This window comes from Gadus chalcogrammus, chromosome 16, assembly GCF_026213295.1.
Source record: "Gadus chalcogrammus isolate NIFS_2021 chromosome 16, NIFS_Gcha_1.0, whole genome shotgun sequence".
NCBI classification, from domain to species: domain Eukaryota; kingdom Metazoa; phylum Chordata; class Actinopteri; order Gadiformes; family Gadidae; genus Gadus; species Gadus chalcogrammus.
In genome coordinates, this window is record NC_079427.1 from 31,453,700 (window position 1) to 31,477,027 (window position 23,328).

Sequence of the window (23,328 nt, forward strand, 5' to 3'; positions counted from 1 at the left end):
AGGAGGAGGAGGAGGAGACACACGTTACAGGAGGATCATGGACTCTGGAGAAGGAGGAGGAGGAGGGAGAGGAGGAGGAGGTGGAGAGGACACACGTTACAGCAGGCACGGCGCCAGAATTCCAGTTGTGGATGGGCCAGACCAATTGTGGGTGGTCCTTAAATTAAAAACATTATCAAATCCCTGTTTAACCTAATACAAATGACTGACTAATATACTGTTATATTATCCGCGCATGTAGAGATTTGAATAGCTTTATGTTCTTTAAATATTTTGTTGCATTGTAAAAAGTTTCAGTGCATAGGACGGACCTATCCGCGATCTCTCCTCAGGCCTTTTTACACTGCCATGCCGGTTCGGTCGCGGCTTGGCACGCAAGGAACGTTCTTCTGCGTCTTTCTCGTAGACGCACCATCTTTCAACGTCTTTGCTAAAATGTGACTGCATCACCTTCTCTCCCATGATGGTCAGCAGCTCGCAGATTTCACCGTCTCTCCAGTTAGAACTGGAGAGAACAGCAGAGCGTCTGATCGAAATTACATCAAGAAACCGCCAGTGTGTGTAGGGTCCGGGAGTGTAAAAATGTCTCTTGGTTCTGACCTAAGAAGAGCGCTTTGGAATTTCCATTACGCACCATATACAAAGAAGATGCATTCAAATGTAGCCTAGGCTACTACGTGATAATAATTAATACTATACCGCGATTTCACCGAAGATAACAGCCCCCAAACGCAAATCGGATCAAGCATCAATATCAACAAAGTTTGCTGCATTGCAAAAATAAAGCATTTCAGAAGCTTTAATAATAATGATTAAAATATATTAACCTTTATTTTTATATTTTTGAAGAAAAGTTTTGGGTGGGCCTGTTGAACAGTGGATGGTCCTAGGTCTGTCAGGCCCACCCATAACGCTGTGCCTGCGTTACAGCATGATCATGGACTCCAGAGGAGGAGGAGGAGGAGGTGGAGGAGCAAGGGGGGGGTTTGGCACCACCAGGCGGGTAAAAGGTAGAGGAGCAGCAGGGGTCAGACAGAAGGTACAGCTATGATTGAAGAGGTCAAGACATGTACAAGTGTTGAGACAACTAGGGAAGCCACATGTTGAGGTGAGTTACACAACAACCACAACATCAAATTGTTGTTGACAGAACATCATCAACAGTGTGTGTATGTGTAGGTGGGGGGGATGTGTATGCACATGCATATGACTGCAACTACATCCGCTTACATTCAAATTGGTATATTTACATACTGTGTGTGTGTGTGTGTGTGTGTGTGTGTGTGTGTGTGTGTGTGTGTGTGTGTGTGTGTGTGTGTGTGTGTGTGTGTGTGTGTGTCAGCAAGAGGGTGTTTGTTTTAAGTAATTGCCTTTGTGATAGGACGTGCTAATTTTGTGTTTGGTTAAATGCCGCAGCTAATTGTTCCAGCATGATTGCATAATTGAGACGCTCATGGAATATCAAATCGACATTCAGTGGAGCAGTGGAGAAGACTGCGTCAGCCAACCCATGGATTAAATGGAATACTATCAAAAAACACACAACACAAACCACACAAAGGACAAAGGCAGAGCGCAGGAACACCGTCCATCGCCATGGAAAGTGGGGTTCTTTGGTTTGGGGGTTGTTTTTGCAGTCGTATGCCTTCCCCTTGCGAAAGACCATATACCACCAGCTGTAGATGGCCCATGTACAGGAGCATTTCCACAAACATTTTATGGACTTGATTAGAGGGACCTTGAATCTTTGGCTATTCGTATTTGTCAAAGCTTTGTCTTTAATAGTCAAATCTCTGTGTAAAGAAAGAGTCTAACAGTGGAGTGTTCCATTGGAGGACGGGGGTGCTGAGTGGGACTGAACGATTTGGGGAAATAATCGAATTGCGATTATTTTGACCAATATTGCGATTGCAATATAGTATGCAATTATTTTTTTTAAATTTATGTTCAGTATTATTAAAATAAAATAAATATGAATGTTGGTGATTTCCGGTCAATAACAGTAGCAAATCCCCCCCCCCCAAAAAAATAAAAAAGTACTTCTGTGTGCCTTATGTTGTAAAACTATGTTCTGCTTTCAGTAAATTTCCTTATTCTTTGTTTGATATCCCCTTTGTGTAATGGCAGTGGCTCTATCCAGGCATTGTCATTTTGGACTAGAGCACGTTCTAGAGTAGACAAACATTACAACAATTTTTTGTGTGTGTTACTGTGTTTAAAGTTTTTAAACCACGCTAACGTTTCAACAAATTAGCAATCATTGGGCTGCATATATAAAACGATATCGTATATGATTTTTCCATCAGTCGGCTATGCTTAATCTTAGTGCAGGATAACCCTAGACTGCATACACCAACACCTAGCCTTACATAGGAAAGCAAAATATAAAATTAGATTACAATAGGGAAATAATTGCTGCACACAGCAGTCCACCAGTAAAAGTGGATGCGATGCTGCCACTCTATACTCTTAACAGAATAACTAAGTCGCCAAATGCATCATTAACTAATGCTTAGGTTGAATTCAGTGTGATTGTGTGTTTGCTTGTTTGTGTTTGCTTATGCATGCATTTATATATGAGAAAGCGTGGGGGTGCGTGTGTGGACGCGTGCGTGTGTGTGTGTGTGTGTGTGTGTGTGTGTGTGTGTGTGTGTGTGTGTGTGTGTGTGTGTGTGTGTGTGTGTGTGTGTGTGTGTGTGTGTGTGTGTGTGTGTGTGTGTGTGTGTGTGTGCGCGTGTGTGTGCGCGTGTGTGTGCGTGCGTGTGTGTGTTAGTCTCTCACCAGCAGACTCCACCAGTGCGAGGGTCTTGAGGTTCCCGGTGAGCAGGACGTTGTGGAGGTCCCGGTAGCAGCAGTTGAGGGTGATGTACCTCACGTCCCTCACCATGATGTCCTCCACGCGGATGTTGTACTTCCTGGGTGAGGACAGAGGGAGCGTCTGAGTGCAACAGGTAGAACACAAGGGGCCTAAAAAGGTTGGGTCTGAAGTAGCCCAATTACCCGTAGGTGTGGTTTGGGCGTAACGTGCAATAAACCAATGAGAGTGCCAGCTCCCATCCCCTTTAAGAGCCATTAGCGCATTTTTATCTGAAGAGTTGATATTTTGACAGCACCTCTGCAGTCTCCGATGAGACAGATGCACATGAATTTCAAACTTCAAATTGCTCAGTTTATGGCCAAATAATATGGCTTGATTCACACATGGAATTAGGTTTTCTTCCACAACTTCAAAAATAGTTTTTTTGAAGTTGAGTCCTCAAATAAATTTTGGCAAAGAAAACTTATATGATATAACATATGATATGCAGTAACTGTGGTTCTATTTAATGATATTATACGCAATACATTATAAACATAGTTTCTTATCAGTATTGTATGCATTATCTTTATCGACTTGTGTTCCTAATATGCATGTGTCCCCCCGTTAATATACATTGCCATGGACTGCATTATGCGTTACGTGTTTATTTTGCGTGTGTTTAAACAGATGGACGCACACACGCGCACCCGCATTAATTAATTATTTTGCACATACCCACACGCGCGCCCGCATTCATTCATTCTTTTTAACACTCACTCGCGGTAAAACAATGTTTTCTCATGATCAAATACTCATCAATCCAGAAAGTTATGGGCATGTACACGATGTCTGTGTCAAGAAAATATGTGTTTGCTGTACGCTGTTTGCAGATGCATTGATTTACAAGTACAACTTAATACCGCTGTATCAGCTGTTCTTTGCCAAATTACCAATTTACCAAGAATGTGTGGCTAGGTAGATGAGAGAAGCAAAGTGTATGCACGAGGTGCACAAGCAACATTATGCATGCGCCCTTAAAATAGCATCCGAACAACACGCCACTGACTTTAAACCAGATATTTCCTGGTTTGTGGCGCAAGTGGTTTCTGAAACTGCAAAATAGCACCAGGGAACGTTTGCGCTAGAACACGCCTCCTCCTTTCGCTGAACCGCCCCTTGGGGTGCAAGATCATTCCCTAATTTACCGAGGCATGGCGCATGAGGGAAAAGAACGTTCTGCGCCAGTTGCAAACTAGCAACGACACATGCATCAGTGATTAAGTTAATTGCGCCAGATGCAAGATAGGGCCCAAGGTGTATCAGATCATTCACCACACACAAGGAGCGCCCTGCCGCCCGACCGGAGCGGGGTTGACCCCTGATCCTTAATCATCACACCAAAGGTTCAGCATGCATGTGAACACTGGGTTCCTTCTTAGTTTGAGGTTTCTGTGAGTGTGGTTAGTCTGAAATACAGTTTTACTGCCCCTTAACTGTTTAAGGTATCACTCCCTAAACCTGGCCATGTGTTCGCGTGAACCAGGCATGTGGAATCTGAGTTGCAAAAGGCAAAAAGAGGAGAAAGAAGAAGCGACAGTCACGGCGAGCAGAGCAGCAAAGATCCGGATAGCAATCGTGTCTCTGAGCATAATCCGCTGTGATCATAGGGTCTGATCGTCCGCTAGAGAGCGCTCCTCTGCTACGCGGCCTGAACGGCGAAGGACAGCTCCGGCAGGTCGTATGCCAACGTGACAGGGGTACTAATCCGATTGCTCAGCGGCCGAGGCAGCTGCCTCCGGAGGGTTGGCTTAGCTCAGGAGGTGGAGCAGTTGACTTGTAACCGAAAGGTTGCTAGTTCGATCCCCAGCTCCTCCTAGCTGAGTGTTGATGTGTCCCTGGGCAAGACACTTCACCCTAACTGCTCCTGACGAGCTGGCTTTCGCCTTGCATGGTTGGTGTGTCAATGTGTGTATTAACCGATATAAGTCGCTTTGGATAAAAGCGTCTGCTAAATGCCCTAATTGTAATAGAAAGATTAGATTTGAAGACCTCAGGAGGAACACCACAACACACTGACAACCCAGCCTTCCCTCCCTCCATCCCTAACTCCCCTCCCCTTATTTCCCTCCCCCCCTCCCCTTCGCATCCGAGCTTACCCACAAACTAGGAGAAGAGAAACTTGTGGGTTATGAGATTAGAGGAGAGGTAAAGAGGGAGGGGGGAGGAATGGTGTGATTGTGGAGATGAGGTCGGTGGCGAGGTTTAAAAAAACAAACAGGGAACAGAGGTGGAGAAGGAGGCATGATCGAATGATTGATTGAGTACGGGCGGGGGGCGCGAGGTGTGTGTCTTTGTGTGAAGGGGGGCTTGTATGAAAAAGAAAACCAATTCAATTTTGGCTTTGACTGGAGTCAAAAGCGCCCCAATCCCGCCCACTGCTGCATCCCATCCATCGCTGCCCAGAGTCCAGATCCAGGGACGGGCGGCAACGCAGACTCATCCAGGAGGGGGAGGGTCGTGTGTGTGGAGGGTGTGAGGGGCGACGTTGTGTGTGGACCAGAGTGCTACTCAGCAGAAATGAATTGTTGTTCCCGGGGCAGAAACAGGTGTGTGTCTATGTGTGTGTGTGTGTGTGTGTGTGTGTGTCTGTATCATCTGTTGAAGGAGCTTTGTGTCAGAGCCTCAGTGTTGAGAGCTGTTCTCAGCGTACAGGGGGCGAAGTGTTTCAGGAGCCATCAACTCCCCGCTCACCTTCCTTCTTCCCTGGTGGTTACAGCGGTTTCGGTTTGTTTGAACACACAACGTCAGAGATCAAGGTTCAAAGGTCAACATTCACAGGTCAAGGTTCACAGGACAAGGTTTACAGTCAACCTTCACAGGTCAACCTCCACAGGTCAACCTTCACAGGTCAACCTTCAGAGGTCATGGTTCACAGATTAAGGTTCACAGGTCAACCTTCAGAGGCCTTTGCTTTACCACCTTCTGGATCAGTGGAGGAAAGAGAAAACAAGACAACGCTGTTCCTTCATTGGCTGTAGTAGTAAAGCTAAGTGGCACTCTCCATGGCCCATTATGGCGTTAGAAGGGCCCATGGTTGGGTAGCGGCCACGCATATGGAGTTAGATTCATGCCAAAACCCTGCACACACGCAAAACGTGTTTTGCTCACACATAACGATTCACACGCACACAAAACGTGTTTTACTCACGCAAAATGATTCACACACACGCTCAGTGTGGTTTGCAAATACAAAACATCATTCACAAACTAAAGCATTTTGCTTCAGAAACAAATACAGTATGTTTTACACAAAGTACAAAAAAAAATCCTTCAAGTACACAAAACAATTCTACAAGTACGGAACACGAAAGCTGCGCGTGGATCGGAATGCATTTGCGCACGGATCGGATTGCATTTGCGTACGGAACAGCAAGGCGGAAAATTAGTGCCAAAAGTCACGTGACAAATAAATGTCCTGTTATTCACACTACACAACAGCAGGTGGCGGTGTTGAGTCAGTTTAAGGCCGCCAGGACGATCTTTTTTCTCCCCAAAATCTTTGTCACGGAATCGTACGACATGGAGAAAAGCTAGTTTGGGAGATTAAATTGAACAAAATGAGCGGCCAACAGGTGAGTCCAATGGAAGTGTCGCCACTCTGTTTTGGCATCAAATAAAGATTTTGGGGAGAAAAAAGATCGTCCTGGCGGCCTTAAACTGACTCAACACCGCCACCTGCTGTTGTGTAGTGTGAATAACAGGACATTTATTTGTCACGTGACTTTTGGCACTAATTTTCCGCCTTGCTGTTCCCTACGCAAATGCAATCCGATCCATGCGCAAATGCATTCCGATCCACGCGCAGCTTTCGTGTTCCGTACTTGTAGAATTGTTTTGTGTACTTGAAGGATTTTTTTTTGTACTTTGTGTAAAACATACTGTATTTGTTTCTGAAGCAAGATGCTTTAGTTTGTGAATGATGTTTTGTATTTGCAAACCACACTGAGCGTGTGTGTGAATCATTTTGCGTGAGTAAAACACGTTTTGTGTGCGTGTGAATCGTTATGCGTGAGCAAAACACGCTATGCGTGAGCAAAACACGTTTTGCGTGTGTGCGGGGTTTTGGCATGAATCTAACTCCATACACGCACCAGACCCCCGCGCTCCAGACACTTGCACTCCAGACCCCCGCGCTCCAGATCCCCGCGCTCCAGACCCCCGCGCTCCAGAACCCCGCGCTCCAGACCCCCACGCTCCAGACCCCCGCGCTCCAGACACTTGCACTCCAGACCCCCGCGCTCCAGATCCCCGCGCTCCAGATCCCCGCGCTCCAGACCCCCGCGCTCCAGAACCCCGCGCTCCAGACCCCCGCGCTCCAGACCCCCGCGCTCCAGATCCCCGCGCTCCAGACCCCCGCGCTCCAGACCCCCGCGCTCCAGATCCCCGCGCTCCAGACCCCCGCGCTCCAGAACCCCGCGCTCCAGACCCCCACGCTCCAGACCCCCACGCTCAAGACCCCCGCACTCCAGACCCTGCTCTCCTCTTTGGGGGGACTGACGGGCCAGCGGTCAGTGAGGCCAGCGGTCCGTATGGCCCGGGGCCAGCACTGATTTCCCCCGGGAGCAGCATTTGCGGCTGATCAAACCAAATGGGTTTCAGTCTAACTGAACCTTTACTCCGTGTCCCCTCGCTGTCCCAGCTCACCGGCCACTACACGTTCGATGGCAGCTGACACCCCACCCTTGTGTGCAGGGGTGATTCTAGACACATTTTCATGGGGGGGCCAGACTTGGGCCAGTTGTTTGGTTGGAGGGGCTCATTGAACCTAAATATTTAGTTTAGTACTAAGTAACGGCATTCACTTCAACAAAATAAACAATAATTTGGCTTTTTCCCGTTACAGCATTTATTTCATACTATTAAGTGTTTCCATAAGTTACAGCAATTGTCAATATAATACATTTGAAATGTTACATTGGTTAAAGAAATTGTCAATATGACAACATTTTGGGTTTATTTCACTGACATCGAACCCACTTAGTATCATACATCATCAACAGAAATAAAGTCAGTATGATATATTATAAATCTAAAGTGCCATCCCATCGCAAGCAATCAAACCCCCGTCCGGACGGAGTTAAAAAGAAAAAAAACAGCGTTTGGAGGGGGGGCTACTGGGGGGTATGAGCTCAGTTTTACGGGGGAACTGGCCCCTGCTGGCCCCCACCTAGAACCGCCCCTGCTTGTGTGTGTGTTTGTGTGGCTGAGCATGCCTGTGTGTGTGTGTAGGTACACACACTAGACCTAATACCTGCGTACACAGGCATGCATCATATCCATAGAAAGATATGGCAAAGATAATGGATTTGGCAAATTGAATAATGCAGTTGAGGGTGATCTGGGGGTCATCTGTCTTCATTCCCAAGAGTGAAGAAGAGTAGTTCAGCAGTATGTCTGTAAATGCGTAACTCTGCGTGTGTGACTGAGTGTGTGTGAGCATGTATGTGTGTGTGTTTGTGCGTGCGTAACTGTGTGTGTATCTGCTTGTGTGTATGTGAATGTGTCTGCATGTGTGTCTGGAGAACACACCGCACACAGTGTTAGTGTTCACCAGAAGCAATAAAGGAGGAGCTCGCTGTAATGATGTGGGGGAAGTAGGATCGCTTACCCTGACTGGGCTGTCAGGTGACTACAGAGACGACCAGGTAATTGGAGAGGGGGCGGGGGAGTAAGGACTGGCTTTCAAAATGCCTGCGGAAGCTGTCTGAGACAGCTTCACTCTACCAGCGTCTGTCTTGTACGGTGTGGATTGGAATGAGAGCTTATGAAGGGACTATTGCACATGCACGCATGAGCGCTTGCTGCGCGCCTGCGTGCTTACGCTATAGCATACTGCCTGAGAGCATGCGCAATAGCATACTGCCTGAGAAGGCAGTATCGCTGTCAAATCTGTCCCTGGGAAAAGTAACGTGGCGCCGAATTGAAAAAGGAACTATGTTTCGTTACCATATTTTCAGTAGTTGCGCATAACTTTAATTTTTACATGAAAAAGTAGTTAGGTTACTGGATTAACGCGTTACCTACTTTGTTACGCGTTACACACAACACTGTCTACCGGGCACAACGATCTCACGGTAACGTCAAAATCCATACCATAGCGCAAATTCACACTGGTGTGCTTTCTATACTGTTTATAACGTAGGCCTACACCCCTACTTCAAATTGACGTTAAGAGTTTCCATCAGACTCGCGCGGTAGCCAAGCGTCATCGAAAGGCGAGCTCAGTTGGCGCTGGGTGCTTCAAGTTTCTGAAGCAAATGCTGAGATACCGATTGGCCCAGAGAAATGTCAATTATAAGAATTATCCAATAATGTTTCATATGAAGGACAGCATTCCCCCCCCCCCCCAAAAGAAATCTCCGGTTCTACGCGATTTACGTGATTGACCCAATTGACCAAGAAAACGGAGACAAGTTCGCAGGTGTTATACAGGCATGTGACTAGGGATCGACCGATATATCGGTCGGCCGATATTATCGGCCGATATTCGCGTTTTTTACGTGTATCGGTATCGGCCGATACGCGGCTGATTTTCGCAGATTTTTTATTTTTTATTTTATTTTTTTTTACTTGTTCTACCTCACCTGTTTTTAATATTTGTTAAATATTGTTCATCTACTTGTTCTTACTTGTTCTACCTCACCTGTTTTTACTATTTGTTAAATATTGTTCATCTACTTGTTCTTACTTGTTCTACTTCACCTGTTTTTACTTTTTGTTAAATATTGTTTTTTATATTGAAGTTCAATAAATGTTTCTTTAAAAAAATAAAAAATAAAAAAATCGGCCCAAGAAAATCGGTATCGGCGTATCGGCTAAGGCTGATGAAAAAATATCGGTATCGGTATCGGCCCTAAAAAATCGGTATCGGTCGATCCCTACATGTGACCCTATTCTAGTAGTACCCTCAAATGCAATTATTAACGCAAAAAAAGCATGATATAGGATCTTTAAAGATTATTAGAATATTCCGGTAGCCCTTTGAACGCTGGCATCCAGTGTGAGGATACACATTACCCATCAACCCCCCAGCTACGGGGCGTCGCTTTAGAAGGATTTTAATAATATACTCATTTACTAGCGACTATTATTACAGCCACATACTGGCGGTGTCCCCAGTATATACTGGTGGTGGTCCCAGTACTTTCTCGTGGTGTACCTAGCCTTGGTGTCCCCTGGTACATACTCTTGGTGTCCCCAGTACATAATGGTGGTGGTCCCAGTACTTACTCATGGTGTCCCCAGCCCAGCTCGGGCAGGTATGGCAACTTCTTGATACGGATGATGGAGTCGTAGAGGGAGGGCTGCAGGGACTGGGCCACGGCGTTGGCCAGGATCACCGCAATCATCACGGGCAGGATGTGTGAGATCTGGCCCGTCAGCTCGAACACGATGACTGCCGTGGACACCGTGTGGGTGACAGCCCCCGACAGAGCAGCCGCACCTGGGGACAGAGGGGCTTAGTACAGCCGCCTGCTTCTGGTTCCTCACACTCACTGATAGAGTGTGAGGATAACTTAAAAGTAAAGTAACACGGTACAGCACACGGTACGTAGGAACAGTATAGATATATATATAGAGATATATATACATATATACACAAAAGTGAGCAAAACCTTGGGATATATATCAGACTTCTGTCCCAGTAGTAAGGAGCCTCCTACCGCCAATTAGGCTTCTCTCATGAGCAGTCCAAAGAACAGGGTCCCTGTTTAACCTCCTACATCCCGCTAAGGAGGCTTCTGTCATGAGCAGTCTAAATAACAGGCTCCCTGTCTCCCGTTCCAATCAGTCTCTGCTGAGAACTGTTCACAAAGTGGAAGCAGGAAAGATAATTAAGCGATAAACCAAGATAGATGGATATTTACATGGAGAAAAAGACACACAGAGAGAGGGAGAGACAGAGAGAGGGACAGGGAGAGGGAGGGAGGGGGAGAGAAATAAATAAATAGGTCAATTGTATTTCTTCTCGTACATAATTCCGTCTGTTACACTGCCTTTCTGTCTCTGCCAAACGTAAATTGCCTGTCCATGCCCCTACCCTACCCCCAAAAAAACGGGCAGTGAGCAGAAACCCCAGCGGTAGGGTCCAGGGAGGGCCTCCCATAAGAGACATGGACTGTGACAGCACTTCCATTAGCAAGGAGCGGCTCCACCGTGTTCTCCATGGAAACAGAGGCTTCTCATGAGAGGATAAGGGTCAGACAGAACAGTGTGTGGGAACCTCTGTCTGGGACGTCACCAGATCATCAGCCAGCAACAGTGTTGGCTGGGCTGTTGTGCTGAAGAGAAGAGGCTGCTTTAATAGGTCTGAGACAGAGGGGAAGGCTGGAGCTAGCAGGAATAGCTGGCTGACTCATCTAATTACAACAAATCTCCTTGGATAGGACATGGATGGCGTGGGGGGACCTGGTGAGGGTCGAGGGGGGGACCTTACCAACGACTGCGTAGCCCCCGGGCACGATGGGGTAGATGACTCCGTCCGTGTGGATGCCGTCGGGGAACCAGGCCGCCATGCTCTCTCCCACCAGACGACCGAATGCCGCCCCTGGACACAGGGTCAGGTTAAGAACATTACGGTGAGAGCAAACCATCCGGGAATCCCCATCTTGTACATAACTACCCTGGGACAGGTTAACACACACAAAGCCCCTCACAGTGTCTTACCGATGACAAAGACGGGCATGAAGGCGCCACAGGGGACGGGGATGGTGGTGGCCAAGGCAGACATCCAGAACTGGTCAGAGACAGAGAGTGACAGAGACAAAGACAGAGACAGAGACAGAGACAGAGACAGAGACAGAGACAGAGAGAGACACAGACAGACATTTATTGATTTTCAACATAACCTTATTGCAACATTTATTGCAAGAGATTTGTCACTTTTTTAGATAAGCCAATTAAGCTTTACAATATATAGTATATATTGTCATAAAACATGCAAAAAAAAATATATATATCGCCATCAAAGAAAGACAACAAAACACCATCAACATCCCAAATGTTTTTCAAATGTCCTCCTGATCCTTCATCTTTTCATAATGCTTACATTCTAGCAAACTCTGTGCTTTTACCAAACCCTTGACGTTTGCAACACATTCTCTTCCTTGACCACTTTGTATTTTCTTCCACCTACTATAGTAGATCGCAAGTTTTGCTTGCCTAAACAAAAAATGTATCAATCTCCCTGTTTTCTTCTTTGTGTATTTTCACTGTCACCACACTGCATATAATTAAAGTCCCAACTTGCTGGGGAGTCTCCAGCCGTGCTCCTCTTAGGACAGGCTCCCTTAGAAGCAAGTGAAGTGATTGATTGCAGTGCAAACTTGTTCTATCCATCATATTCCACACTTAAAAAACACTCACATAGAAAGGTGGCAAACATTTAAGACTGAAAAAAATGAGTCAAAAGTACAAAATCCCAAGTTCATATTCCCAATTTACCCTAAAATCATCTCTACAACTGGCCTCCTTGGTAAATCCGGGGGTCCTTATAGAAGATTTCTTAAACACTCCAATCTAAAAGCTCCCTTCCTACATTCAAGGTGACCAAACCGTGCCTCTACTTCAGATACATATAAAACATCTTGTGATATCCAGTGCAACTTTTCCTAAAATGAATCTAGAATAATGCCCTGAATCATGGCTAAAAGGCTCACTAGGGTGTCTGAAACACTACGTCAATGCCAGACTACAGGTGTCACAAGATTATTTGCGATAGTGGTGGGCCCCCTAAAAAAAATACGGGGGTAAAAGCCATCTCCATTTCTTAAAAGGGCCTTCTCTCCCTCACTATCACGAGGAATTTGATACCGTATGTGGCCAATATAAGCCCTTCAGGTGGTTTGGGTCTTTCTTTTTTCCATTTTCTTCAACTGACGCCGTGCTGTCAGCTGATTTACCTTTGAGGAGGAGATTCTCCCATAAAGCTCCACAATGCATGTCAATGTTTCTTCACTATCCTCCCTAATAGATAGAACATTCTGCATACGCAGAGACACATAATGGAGCGGCACCATCCACTACCTTGACCCCTCTCAGCTCTCTCCTAATCCTACACAGTAAAGGTTGGATTGCAAGTGAGTAAAGCCTACCAAAGACAACTGCCTTTTCGAATACCCCGGCCGATGTCAAAGGTGCACTTAAGCCACCGTTGACTTCCAATACACTTTCAACGTCACTATAGATCACCCTGATCATGAATGAAACCAAGGGAGAAAGACTCTAAGACTTGACAGAGGTATTGGTGCTCCATGCTTTATCTTGGTCCATGGAAATAACACAACGCTGGAGGTACGACGGAATAGAGATGTTCAAATGCTCTTGAATGAATGCTATGTTGTCTTTGATTGATCAGCCAGTCTGTGTGCAAAACCTGATCCATCACGTCTCTCAGACGATTGGCCAATGCTTTCTAGATAGAGCTGTAGTCAGTACACAGTAGACTTAGAGAGTGAGGACAGCTTTCCGGCAGCTAAGAGAAAGACATCCTTTCTCCATACTGACATTAAAGACAGCCAGAAGGTTGATTGATCCTGGGTGTCTTTAGTAATGGTGAAAGTGAAGTGAATACAAAATTGTTGGATTTATTTTGGCCAATATCTTACCATTGTTGTAGAGAAATAAGTTTGGCCTTCTGCAACCTTCAGGTGTCCCATACTTAAATAAAACATTGAAAATGTTTTTTTTCAATATTTTATTACAAGGTGCTAGCTACTGTGTTCAGTGTTCTAGCTACTGTGCATTTTCTTTTTCTGAGATGTAATGAAACATATCAATAATGTGTATCAACTTAACCGATTATATTATTAACTGTTTGAACATTCTTCTCCTCATTTGTTCGCAGCATTTGCACCCGTTTCCTTAGCCTGTATGCCTCTGTCTGTAGGAGACCACGCCCATCTGTCTGTAGGAGACCCCGCCCCTCTGTCTGTAGGAGACCCCGCCCCTCTGTCTGTAGGAGACCACGCCCCTCTGTCTGTAGGAGACCACGCCCCTCTGTCTGTAGGAGACCACGCCCCTCTGTCTGTAGGAGACAAGTCAGAGGATCCTGAGGTTGACCCTGCTGGGTCCTTTTCAATAGTCCGTTCTTTCGAAGGCCCAGTATTAGCTCCCCCTTTCCGATTATCTATTTTTTGCTTTCTCTCAGTAGGTGGACTTTTAAAAGCGTCCCATCCAACTGTACCATTGTGTGATTGATATGAGACTCTTGATTGTGCTCGTCTGGCTCTGGACCGGCCAACATGAAGCTTGACCGCTGGCCGGACAGCTGCTGTGCCTGGTCATCCCAGTTTCATCAGTCGTGAAATCAAAACCCCATGGACAAATTCAACTGATCATTCCTGCCTATAATATAATATAAATGTGAGTTTCAGATCAGGCCATTTAAGACCCGATGACATCATTTCTATAGCTGGATTATTAAGCAGGGAAAATGTATTGTTTATTATTGTAGTATTGTTGTTTCTCAAGACACTGCCTCGTTCAACGAGAGTGTTGGCTCTATCTGTGGAGTCCAGAAACAGAACTACAGCGCTACACATGCTCGACACTGCGTTAATACTACCGTAGCCAACCAACTTACCAGCTGCTCACCCACACTCCTCCACCCCAAAATCCACCCGACAACCCCTTCACTAGGCCTGTTAATCCATTCACAGAGCTATCTCTAAACTCTGTTCATTCATTGACAGAGACCTCACTAAACCCTGTTCATTCATTCAAAGATATCTCGCAAAACTCGATTGATCTATTCTTGGAGATCTCTGTAAATTGTTTGCATATCCACAATCAGCTCACTCTTACACAGATGATTGCTGTTCTTCCTGAGGTTTAAAAATGTCAAATTACATATCCTTTTTTTGACACACAAGCATGCATTCACACAGCATACAACACATACAAAAACATTCAATAAAAAGCGGAAATTAAAATCCTTACTTGATTGGTTGGTTATTCTAATCAACCCATGAGAACCCTTATGTACTTATGAGGTCCAAAAGAAAAGGAAAAAAGCCTCTTTTAAAATAGAGAAAAAAAAAAACATGTAACACCTTGTGTAAACAACTACAATTTCAAATTGATTTTAAAGGCTATCTTACTTGTTTCATTAATCAAAACGTGGTAAAGAATTCCATGCTACCATTGCTCTGTAGTGCAGTGTTCTCTGTTCGGCCCCTGTTCTATAAATCTATATCGATGACTGACATGTAGAGGATTTGTGTTTATTATGACAAAATATAAAGCTATTAAATAAGCTAACAGGACTCTTTGCTTTTATTATATTTCTTACAAGGCTGACAAGAGGGTAGTGTAACCTATGTTTAACTGGTAACCAATTCAACGTATTAAGCTTCTCACATACTCTAGTTCTGTATGAGCAGTTGAGCACCATACGAGCAGTTTTTGGTTTTGAGCTACCTCTAGCTTATAAAGATAATTTTGTGTTTGAACATGTGACTGTGCAGTAATGAGATAGGACTAAAGCTTGCATTAATTGTTTAATTAAGCATCCTGGTAAATATGTCCTACAATATCTAATTGCAGCCATCCCTCTACTCATTTTCTTCAACTTTCTTCTGACTTGTCAAGGACATGTGGCTGTCAATCAGCACACTAAGTAGCTAAACTTCTGTGACCTGTTCGATTTCTTTATCATCTAGTTTTAAATGCAGTTTCAGCTTTAGTCTCCCTCCCCGTTTAGAGCATAATACTATGCATTTTGTTTTTTCTATGTTAAGTACCAATTTATTTATGTTAACCCATTTCCTAATCAGCACTAGCTCTTCATTTAGAACCTTTTCTAGAATTTGAGTCATCAATTGCATCATCTGCATACATAGCAATGGAAGCATGGTTTAGAATTAAATGTAAACAGAGATCTCTCTAAACTCTGTTCTTTCATTCATAGATACGTATCTCTCTAAACTCTGTTCATTCATTCAAAGATATCTCTCTAAACCCCAAACTCCAAACAGTGCTTGTGAAAATTACACAAATAAAAGTGAAAAAGCACCAGTGAAAAATAGGACCTGAGAGAGAAAGGGAAAAAAATGAGAGAGGCAGAACGAGAGAGAGTGAGAGTGAGAGAGGCAGAACGAAAGAGAGAGAGTGAGAGAGGCAGAACGAGAGTGAGTGAGAGTGAGAGAGGCAGAACGAGAGTGAGTGAGTGAGAGGCAGAACGAGAGTGAGTGAGAAAGGCAGAACGAGAGTGAGTGAGTGAGTGAGTGAGTGAGTGAGTGAGTGAGTGAGTGAGTGAGTGAGTGAGTGAGTGAGTGAGTGAGCGAGAGAGAGAGAGAGCGAGCGAGAGAGAGAGCCAAGAAGCGAGACTAGGAAGATGGATAAAGACAATAGAGCATAAAGAGCAGGATGCTGGCCCATCAATGCGTGGATCCAGGACACACGCTGTCCTTACCCCTGGTCTGCAGGATTTCCTCTCGGACCACTGGGCCAATCAGAGTTCCTGGGGGTGACCCATGTGCTCTAATCTATAGGTCCCTCAGGTTAGGGTGAGGATGTCCCTTTGGGTCTACTTCCCCATCAGAGGGCCTTGTCAGGGACGAGGCTACGGCCCTGGAGATGCTGACTATGTTAGCAAATAGTTGTTATTTGGTCATTTCAATACTTACTCCCAGTTTCTAATTCATTATATCTATTTCCTTTTGTCCGGTCCCTGATTCTTTTTTATGATCTATACAGTACCATGTGATTGATACATTTCAACTATGTTAATGTTTGAAAGCTGATGCAATTTGTCAACCCCCCCAAATAAAACACACGTAAACATTTTCAGACTTTTGTGATGGACAAAACCGAGCCTCAGTGCAGTGTGTCTGTACAGACGCCAGCAGCAGTCCTCATCTATATAATGTGGAGATAATCCCAGAGCCCCAAATAGTTTGATTGGTTTAAATTGCATCCCTCCATCTCTCTATGCCTCTTTCAATCTCTGTCTCTTTCTCCAGCTCTCCTCTACTTCCTCTGTAGTCTATAGTTAGCTGTAATTAAGGCCAGCTGCCTCGCTCACGTAATGGATCTTCCCCTGTAAGACTGCACTGAATTCGCCTCATACCCTGACGCACGCACAGCAGGCCCCCGGACACACGCAGACACATCACTCACACACAGAGGAGACAACTTCCACACAAACAGACACACACAGGTAAACAAGTGAATAGATACAAATAACTTAAGAAAGCCAGTGGAACAGGTGCACACACATACACATAAGAGTCTTAGAGTACCATATTAAGCCCTATATAAATTTCATTTATTATTATTATTATTACACAACGACGCAACTAAAGATCTTAACAGGGCTAGGTTCCAGAAACACAACACACACACACACACACACACACACACACACACACACACACACACACACACACACACACACACACACACACACACACACACACACACACACACACACACACAACTAAGGAGATATGGTGATGCTCAACCTCTAATAAGCATTCCGCAGGCTTAGCGGATCTAAGCCTGCGCCAACTCATAACACAGGCTTAAGTCTGTGGACTCTGGAGAGAGCTTCACATGTCTGTGGACTCTGCAGAGACCTTCACATGTTCGTGGACTCTGCAGAGACCTTCAGATGTCCGTGGACCTGCTCTCCTCTGTGTGGGTGTGTGTACAGCAAAAGACCAGCGAGAGAGAGTCTTAATAACGATGAGGGCAGGCCTCTGCATCACAGTGGTGAAAGGTGCCATGAGGAACAGATTAGCGCATAAATTCTGTTCAGGATGAACCGTGTCCAGAGATCCCATGAAGAGTCTCTACTAGTGATGGATTTAATGATTCTTTTCCTTGATTCAGTTCGCGTCGGTCAGTTCGCAAAGAAGAATCGTTCATTCAGTCGTGTTTCCGGTAGCGGTGAATCGAATCATGGAATGCACGGTTCTCAGCTGAGTCAGTCAGACTCAGCTCCTCCCTCGTTCTCATTCTTAAAAGATCTTGGAAGTCGGTCATCAATCAACACAACATTACAACTTTAACCAAACACAGCGAGATGGGGGGGGGGGGCGTAGCTGATTAATGGATGTTTAACATATCAGCAAGATTATGGACTTGATTTAGCAATAATGGTGGGAGTCCCGGGTGGAGAACGAACCATGAAAGAACGAGACGGATTGACGAGACATTCAAATATTTGATTAATCTGGCATGACACAGAAAGTACAAAGACGGCATGCATTTACCATTTCACTGATATTGAATCATATTATCGTACACTCGCTCACTAAGCCTCTTCCCTCTTCACCACTCACAGTCAGTGAACGAACAGTGAGTCAGCGAGTCAGCAACTAGTTGGTCAGGGAAGAGTCGAGTCTGAGAATGAACGAGACGAATGACAGCGAAATCAGTTTGGTCCAGTCTTGTTAAAGATTCGTTCATTCGAACTGATTCGGTCGCGAACGACCAATCACTAGTCTCTATGATCAGAAGAATCCATGGGAGGGACAGGAATACAGGGAATACAATCACAATGAAGGGACAGTGATACAGTGAGGACCATCACAATGAAGGGATAGGGATACTGTGAAGACCATCACAGTGAAGGGATACAGTGAGGACCATCACAGTGAAGGGATACAGTGAGGACCGTCACAATGAAGGGATAGTGATACAGCGAGGACAGTCACAATGAAGGGATACAGTGAGGACCATCACTATGAAGAGATACAGTGAGGACAGTCACAATGAAGGGATACAGTGAGGACCATCACAGTGAAGGGATACAGAGAGGACCATCACAATGAAGGGATACAGAGGACTATCACAGTGAAGGGATACAGTGAGGACCATCACAATGAAGGGATAGGGATAGGGATACAGTGAGGACCGTCACAGTGAAGGGATACAGTGAGGACCATCACAATGAAGGGATAGGGATACTGTGAAGACCATCACAGTGAAGGGATACAGTGAGGACCATCACAGTGAAGGGATACAGTGAGGACCGTCACAATGAAGGGATAGTGATACAGCGAGGACAGTCACAATGAAGGGATACAGTGAGGACCATCACTATGAAGAGATACAGTGAGGACAGTCACAATGAAGGGATACAGTGAGGACCATCACAGTGAAGGGATACAGAGAGGACCATCACAATGAAGGGATACAGAGGACTATCACAGTGAAGGGATACAGTGAGGACCATCACAATGAAGGGATAGGGATAGGGATACAGTGAGGACCGTCACAGTGAAGGGATACAGTGAGGACCATCACAATGTATGTAACGGTCACATGGGAAAATGTATTTCTGCCCCTTTATCCATACTAGAGTTTCCGAGCGCAACCTCTAGTTGTAGTTAAACCCATAGCTATAATATGGAAACCCCAGCGCATAATATCATAACATTTTGCCTATAATGTTACAACATTTAACGTTTTTGTTTCCCTATTACGTTATGAAGCGTGCATAATAATATTCTAATTATAAGACGTTTTCACACATGTCCTCATTTTTGCCGCATTTGTATATGAGATTCAAATATGAGATTCAAACCTGAGGGTGATTCACACTTGATGCTTTATACGCGGACATCGATGTCGTTTAGACATCAGTAGAATCAACGGGGGGTTTAGGGGGATGGGCTTGCAAGGGCCGGGATATGACTTTTGGCGCGTTTCCACCGGAGGGTCGGTTCAGTTCGCAAAGGTGCGGCACGGATCACGTTTCCACTGCCAAAATAGGGCGTGACCCGGACCGAGCCGTATTGAGCCGTACTCGTCTCGCAGTGCTCGTCCGTTGGGGTACTTTCACGCCTGAAGGGTGCCAACAAGTTCGAGCTGCACATGCCATCCGTTGATTGGTCGACAAAATAGTCACTTTCGTGCGACAGGTGGATAATAACAAACAAACACAGTACCCACAAGGTATTTCTGGACAACGGCGAAAGCTTAGTTTATTGAAGAGAATGTCGCTCTGTTTGACGTACTTCATGGACGTCCTACATTGTTGCTCTTTTGTTTTGTGGCGTTCTTTTTCATTGGATTAATTAGCAGGCTGCACTGTGTCGGGCTGCTATGAGGTTCCACTGCCGCGGCTTTCGCCATCCAGCTTAAACCCCGCCCTACCATAAGGGTACTGTAAGTGCTGGAAACGCGAGCCGTAACTGTGCCGCACCTAACCGTTCCTAACTGTACTACACCGTCACCTACCGCACCTAATCGTACCGGACCTAATTGTTCGGTGGACACACGCCATTAGAGTGTGGTGTCTTGCTCAGGGTCACCTTGACACTAAGCTAGGAGGAGCCGGGGATCGAACTAGCAACCTTCTCGTAACCAGCACTCATCAGCCCTGTCGCTGTGACCTGGAGTCCATCCTTAAAATCGAGGTCTACTCCCCACAGGTTACTGCTGTCCCTCTCCTTCATAGAGCTCCTCCAGCCCACAGGTTACTGCTGTACCTCTCCTTCATAGAGCTCCTCCAGCCCACAGGTTACTGCTGTCCCTCTCCTTCATAGAGCTCCTCCATCCCACAGGTTACTGCTGTCCCTCTCCTTCATAGAGCTCCTCCATCCCACAGGTTACTGCTGTCCCTCTCCTTCATAGAGCTCCTCCAGCCCACTGGTTACTGCTGTCCCTCTCCTTCATAGAGCTCCTCCATCCCACAGGTTACTGCTGTCCCTCTCCTTCATAGAGCTCCTCCAGCCCACAGGTTACTGCTGTCCCTCTCCTTCATAGAGCTCCTCCAGCCTACAGGTTACTGCTGTCCCTCTCCTTCATAGAGCTCCTCCAGCCCACAGGTTACTGCTGTCTCTCTCCTTCATAGAGCTCCTCCACCCTAGAGGTTACTGAGGGCGAGGGCGAGAGAGAGAGAGAGAGAGAGAGAGAGAGAGAGAGAGAGAGAGAGAGAGAGAGAGAGAGAGAGAGAGAGAGAGAGAGAGAACAAGGGAACGCGGAGAGAGGGAGCGATGGAGAGAGGGAGCGAGGGACAGAGGGAGAGAGGGAGCGAGCAAGCTAGAGAGAGAGGGAGAGAGGGAGGAAGCGAGGAAGAGAGGGAGCGAGCCCAGCTCCTAGTTGATGCTGAGGCTTATCAAGCTAAAGAGGCCAGGGGCAGGGACACGCTCCCCAGAGTGCGGACGTCTCTCTCCCTGCCCTAGTTCCCTTTCTGGGCTCTGCGGTACTGTAACAGGAACACGTCCACTAAACCTCACATTCCCCTCCCATCTCAAGTGGAACAAGCAGAGGGAAGTCGGGAAGGCTGGAGGGCAGGAGGCAACAAATGGGGGGTGAAACTGAGGACGTTGCAAAACAACACAGGAAGGATAGCTTCACTGCAGTCTGTATCATAACAAACCCCTTTTGAGAGGAATTCAGTTTGTTTTGTACGAGAGGGGTTGGGTTGGTTTGGTACGATAATCATCGCTGCGAAGGCATGGACTCCATTTCATACGTATTTTTTCATACTCATAGAGCATGCGAAATACGTCTTTCAATAAACACTTTCATCAGGGCAGTTTAGAGCCGGCCCCTCTACAGGAGAGTTTGAGAGGGACAGAAAACAACCACTACGGTCAGACATGCTGAATCAGGAAGATTCAGCATGCAGGCTTGGGGAGGTGGGCGAGACACAGGAAAATGACCTCTCAACATGCATAATTTGTTTGACCGAACACATTTATTCTCCATTGGACGAGCCATCACATTATAATGGTTGTAAGCCGAGGTGACAAGATGGTTACATTAAAGTTCGGAGGCCTTGCTGTACGTTTTGATGGTCGACTTTGAAATAGCTGTGGTCCAATGGGCATGCAGGACTGTGTCATGTGATGGAACTGCCATGGCTATATCCGTCTGCACTCTCCCTCACTGTATTTCAACATCTGACATACTGCCTTACCCACATACAGAGACACTAAGGGAGGGACGGGAGAGGAAGAGAAAGAGAGAGGCAGGGAGAGGGAGAAACAGAGAAACAGAGAGAGATATTTATAACTATAACTATTGATATAGATAGATTGATACACCATTTGTGACAAACACACAAACATAATGTCTAAATGCACGCAAGATTGGTTGGATAGAACAACAAAAGGTACCAACAGAGCAAAGCATGGGCCAGCGATGGACAGAGCAAGTCACATGGCTGAGTACTTGTCACGCAGCGTCCGGACATCTGCACTTCATTCACACGTCATCCACAAACTGTGTGTGCGTGTGTGTGTGCGTGTGCGTGCGTGTTTGTGTTTCAGAGGACAGATTTTCGCCCAGGGCCTCTGGGAACCTAGGGGCCCCAAACCTATTCCCCTTCCAATTGAAGTCCTGCAAGCTCTATGCCATACACACACACGCACACGTACACACACAGACACACAGACACACACACACACACACACACAAACACACCTAGCAGAGGGCGTTTTGCCCAAACACACGCAAAGGCATAGTGATGATTCGCTCTTGGTGCAGAAAAGGAAGGGCAAACACTCATACTCACCAACAGGTGTGTGTGTGTGTGTGTGTGTGTGTGTGTGTGTGTGTGTGTGTGTGTGTGTGTGTGTGTGTGTGTGTGTGTGTGTGTGTGTGTGTGTGTGTGTGTGTGTGTGTGTGTGTGTGGAGCTGTTATTCGCTCTCCCTGATCTGATGACGTTCTACGTCATTGTTGCTTTGTGACGTTGAATCTGGTGGTTCTGTAAGTGCGTGTGTGTGTGAGATTTTGTGTGCGTGCGTGCGTGAGTGCGTGCGTGCGTGCGTGTGTTTATGTGTTTATGTGTTTATGTGTGTGTCGGTTATGTGTGTTAAACACTTATTTCTGTTTAACAGGATGAGCCTAAATGTCGGTGGAGGCAGTTCAATTGCAATCGGGAGTGGGAGGGGCTTGATGCAGCCTCACCTCCCATCAGAAAGAGAGAAAGGTCAGTGTGAAGCCTGTGTCTGGATTATTCCTCCTCCTAGAGCCAGTTTGCATCACCATTAAAATATGTTTTCACTCTAGAGTGGGCCCACTTCTGCCCTTTCTCTATTGACGCTAACCGGGGAGCACAGACCACACCCCAACGGAAACACATTAAACCACCACAGCCCAACGGTAAAATATCAAACTACCGCACCCCAACAGTAACTCATTAAACCATGGCTTGCGTTGTTGACTCCGCCGTCGGTGTGTGAATGTGTGTGAGAATGGTTGCACGTCGCTTCAGACAAAAGCATCAGCAAAATGCCCTTAATGTAAATGTACTTGCCAGGGTGTTGAACGGAAGACAGCTTAAAGAGTGAACATGTAAACCTAAAAGCATAATGTTATAGACCAAATCTCTGTTTCATCACTTTGATCGCTTCTGCTGCTGCTGCTCGGTATTCCGTTTCATGGTTGAAGTGAAGAAGAAACACATTGGGCTGCAAAATGTGAGCGTGACACATTTAGTGACACCGTTAAAACGGAGGCAGATGAACAGCTGCCAATTTTTACTTCTGTTCTTTATCGCCCTGAC

The 23,328-nt window shown here is 45.9% G+C and overlaps 1 protein-coding gene across 1 annotated transcript in view; it reads right to left on the reverse strand.

Annotated features, from left to right (window-relative positions):
- clcn2b (chloride channel, voltage-sensitive 2b) overlaps positions 1 to 23,328 on the reverse strand; it is a 120,373-nt gene that overhangs the window by 30,460 nt on the left and 66,585 nt on the right. The window contains exons 13-16 of the mRNA XM_056611816.1: positions 11,528 to 11,597; positions 11,298 to 11,408; positions 10,091 to 10,304; positions 2,782 to 2,915 (exon numbers count right to left, since the gene is read on the reverse strand). Of these exons, the coding sequence (XP_056467791.1) occupies positions 2,782 to 2,915; positions 10,091 to 10,304; positions 11,298 to 11,408; positions 11,528 to 11,597 (529 nt within the window). The remainder of the gene's footprint in view (positions 1 to 2,781; positions 2,916 to 10,090; positions 10,305 to 11,297; positions 11,409 to 11,527; positions 11,598 to 23,328) is intronic.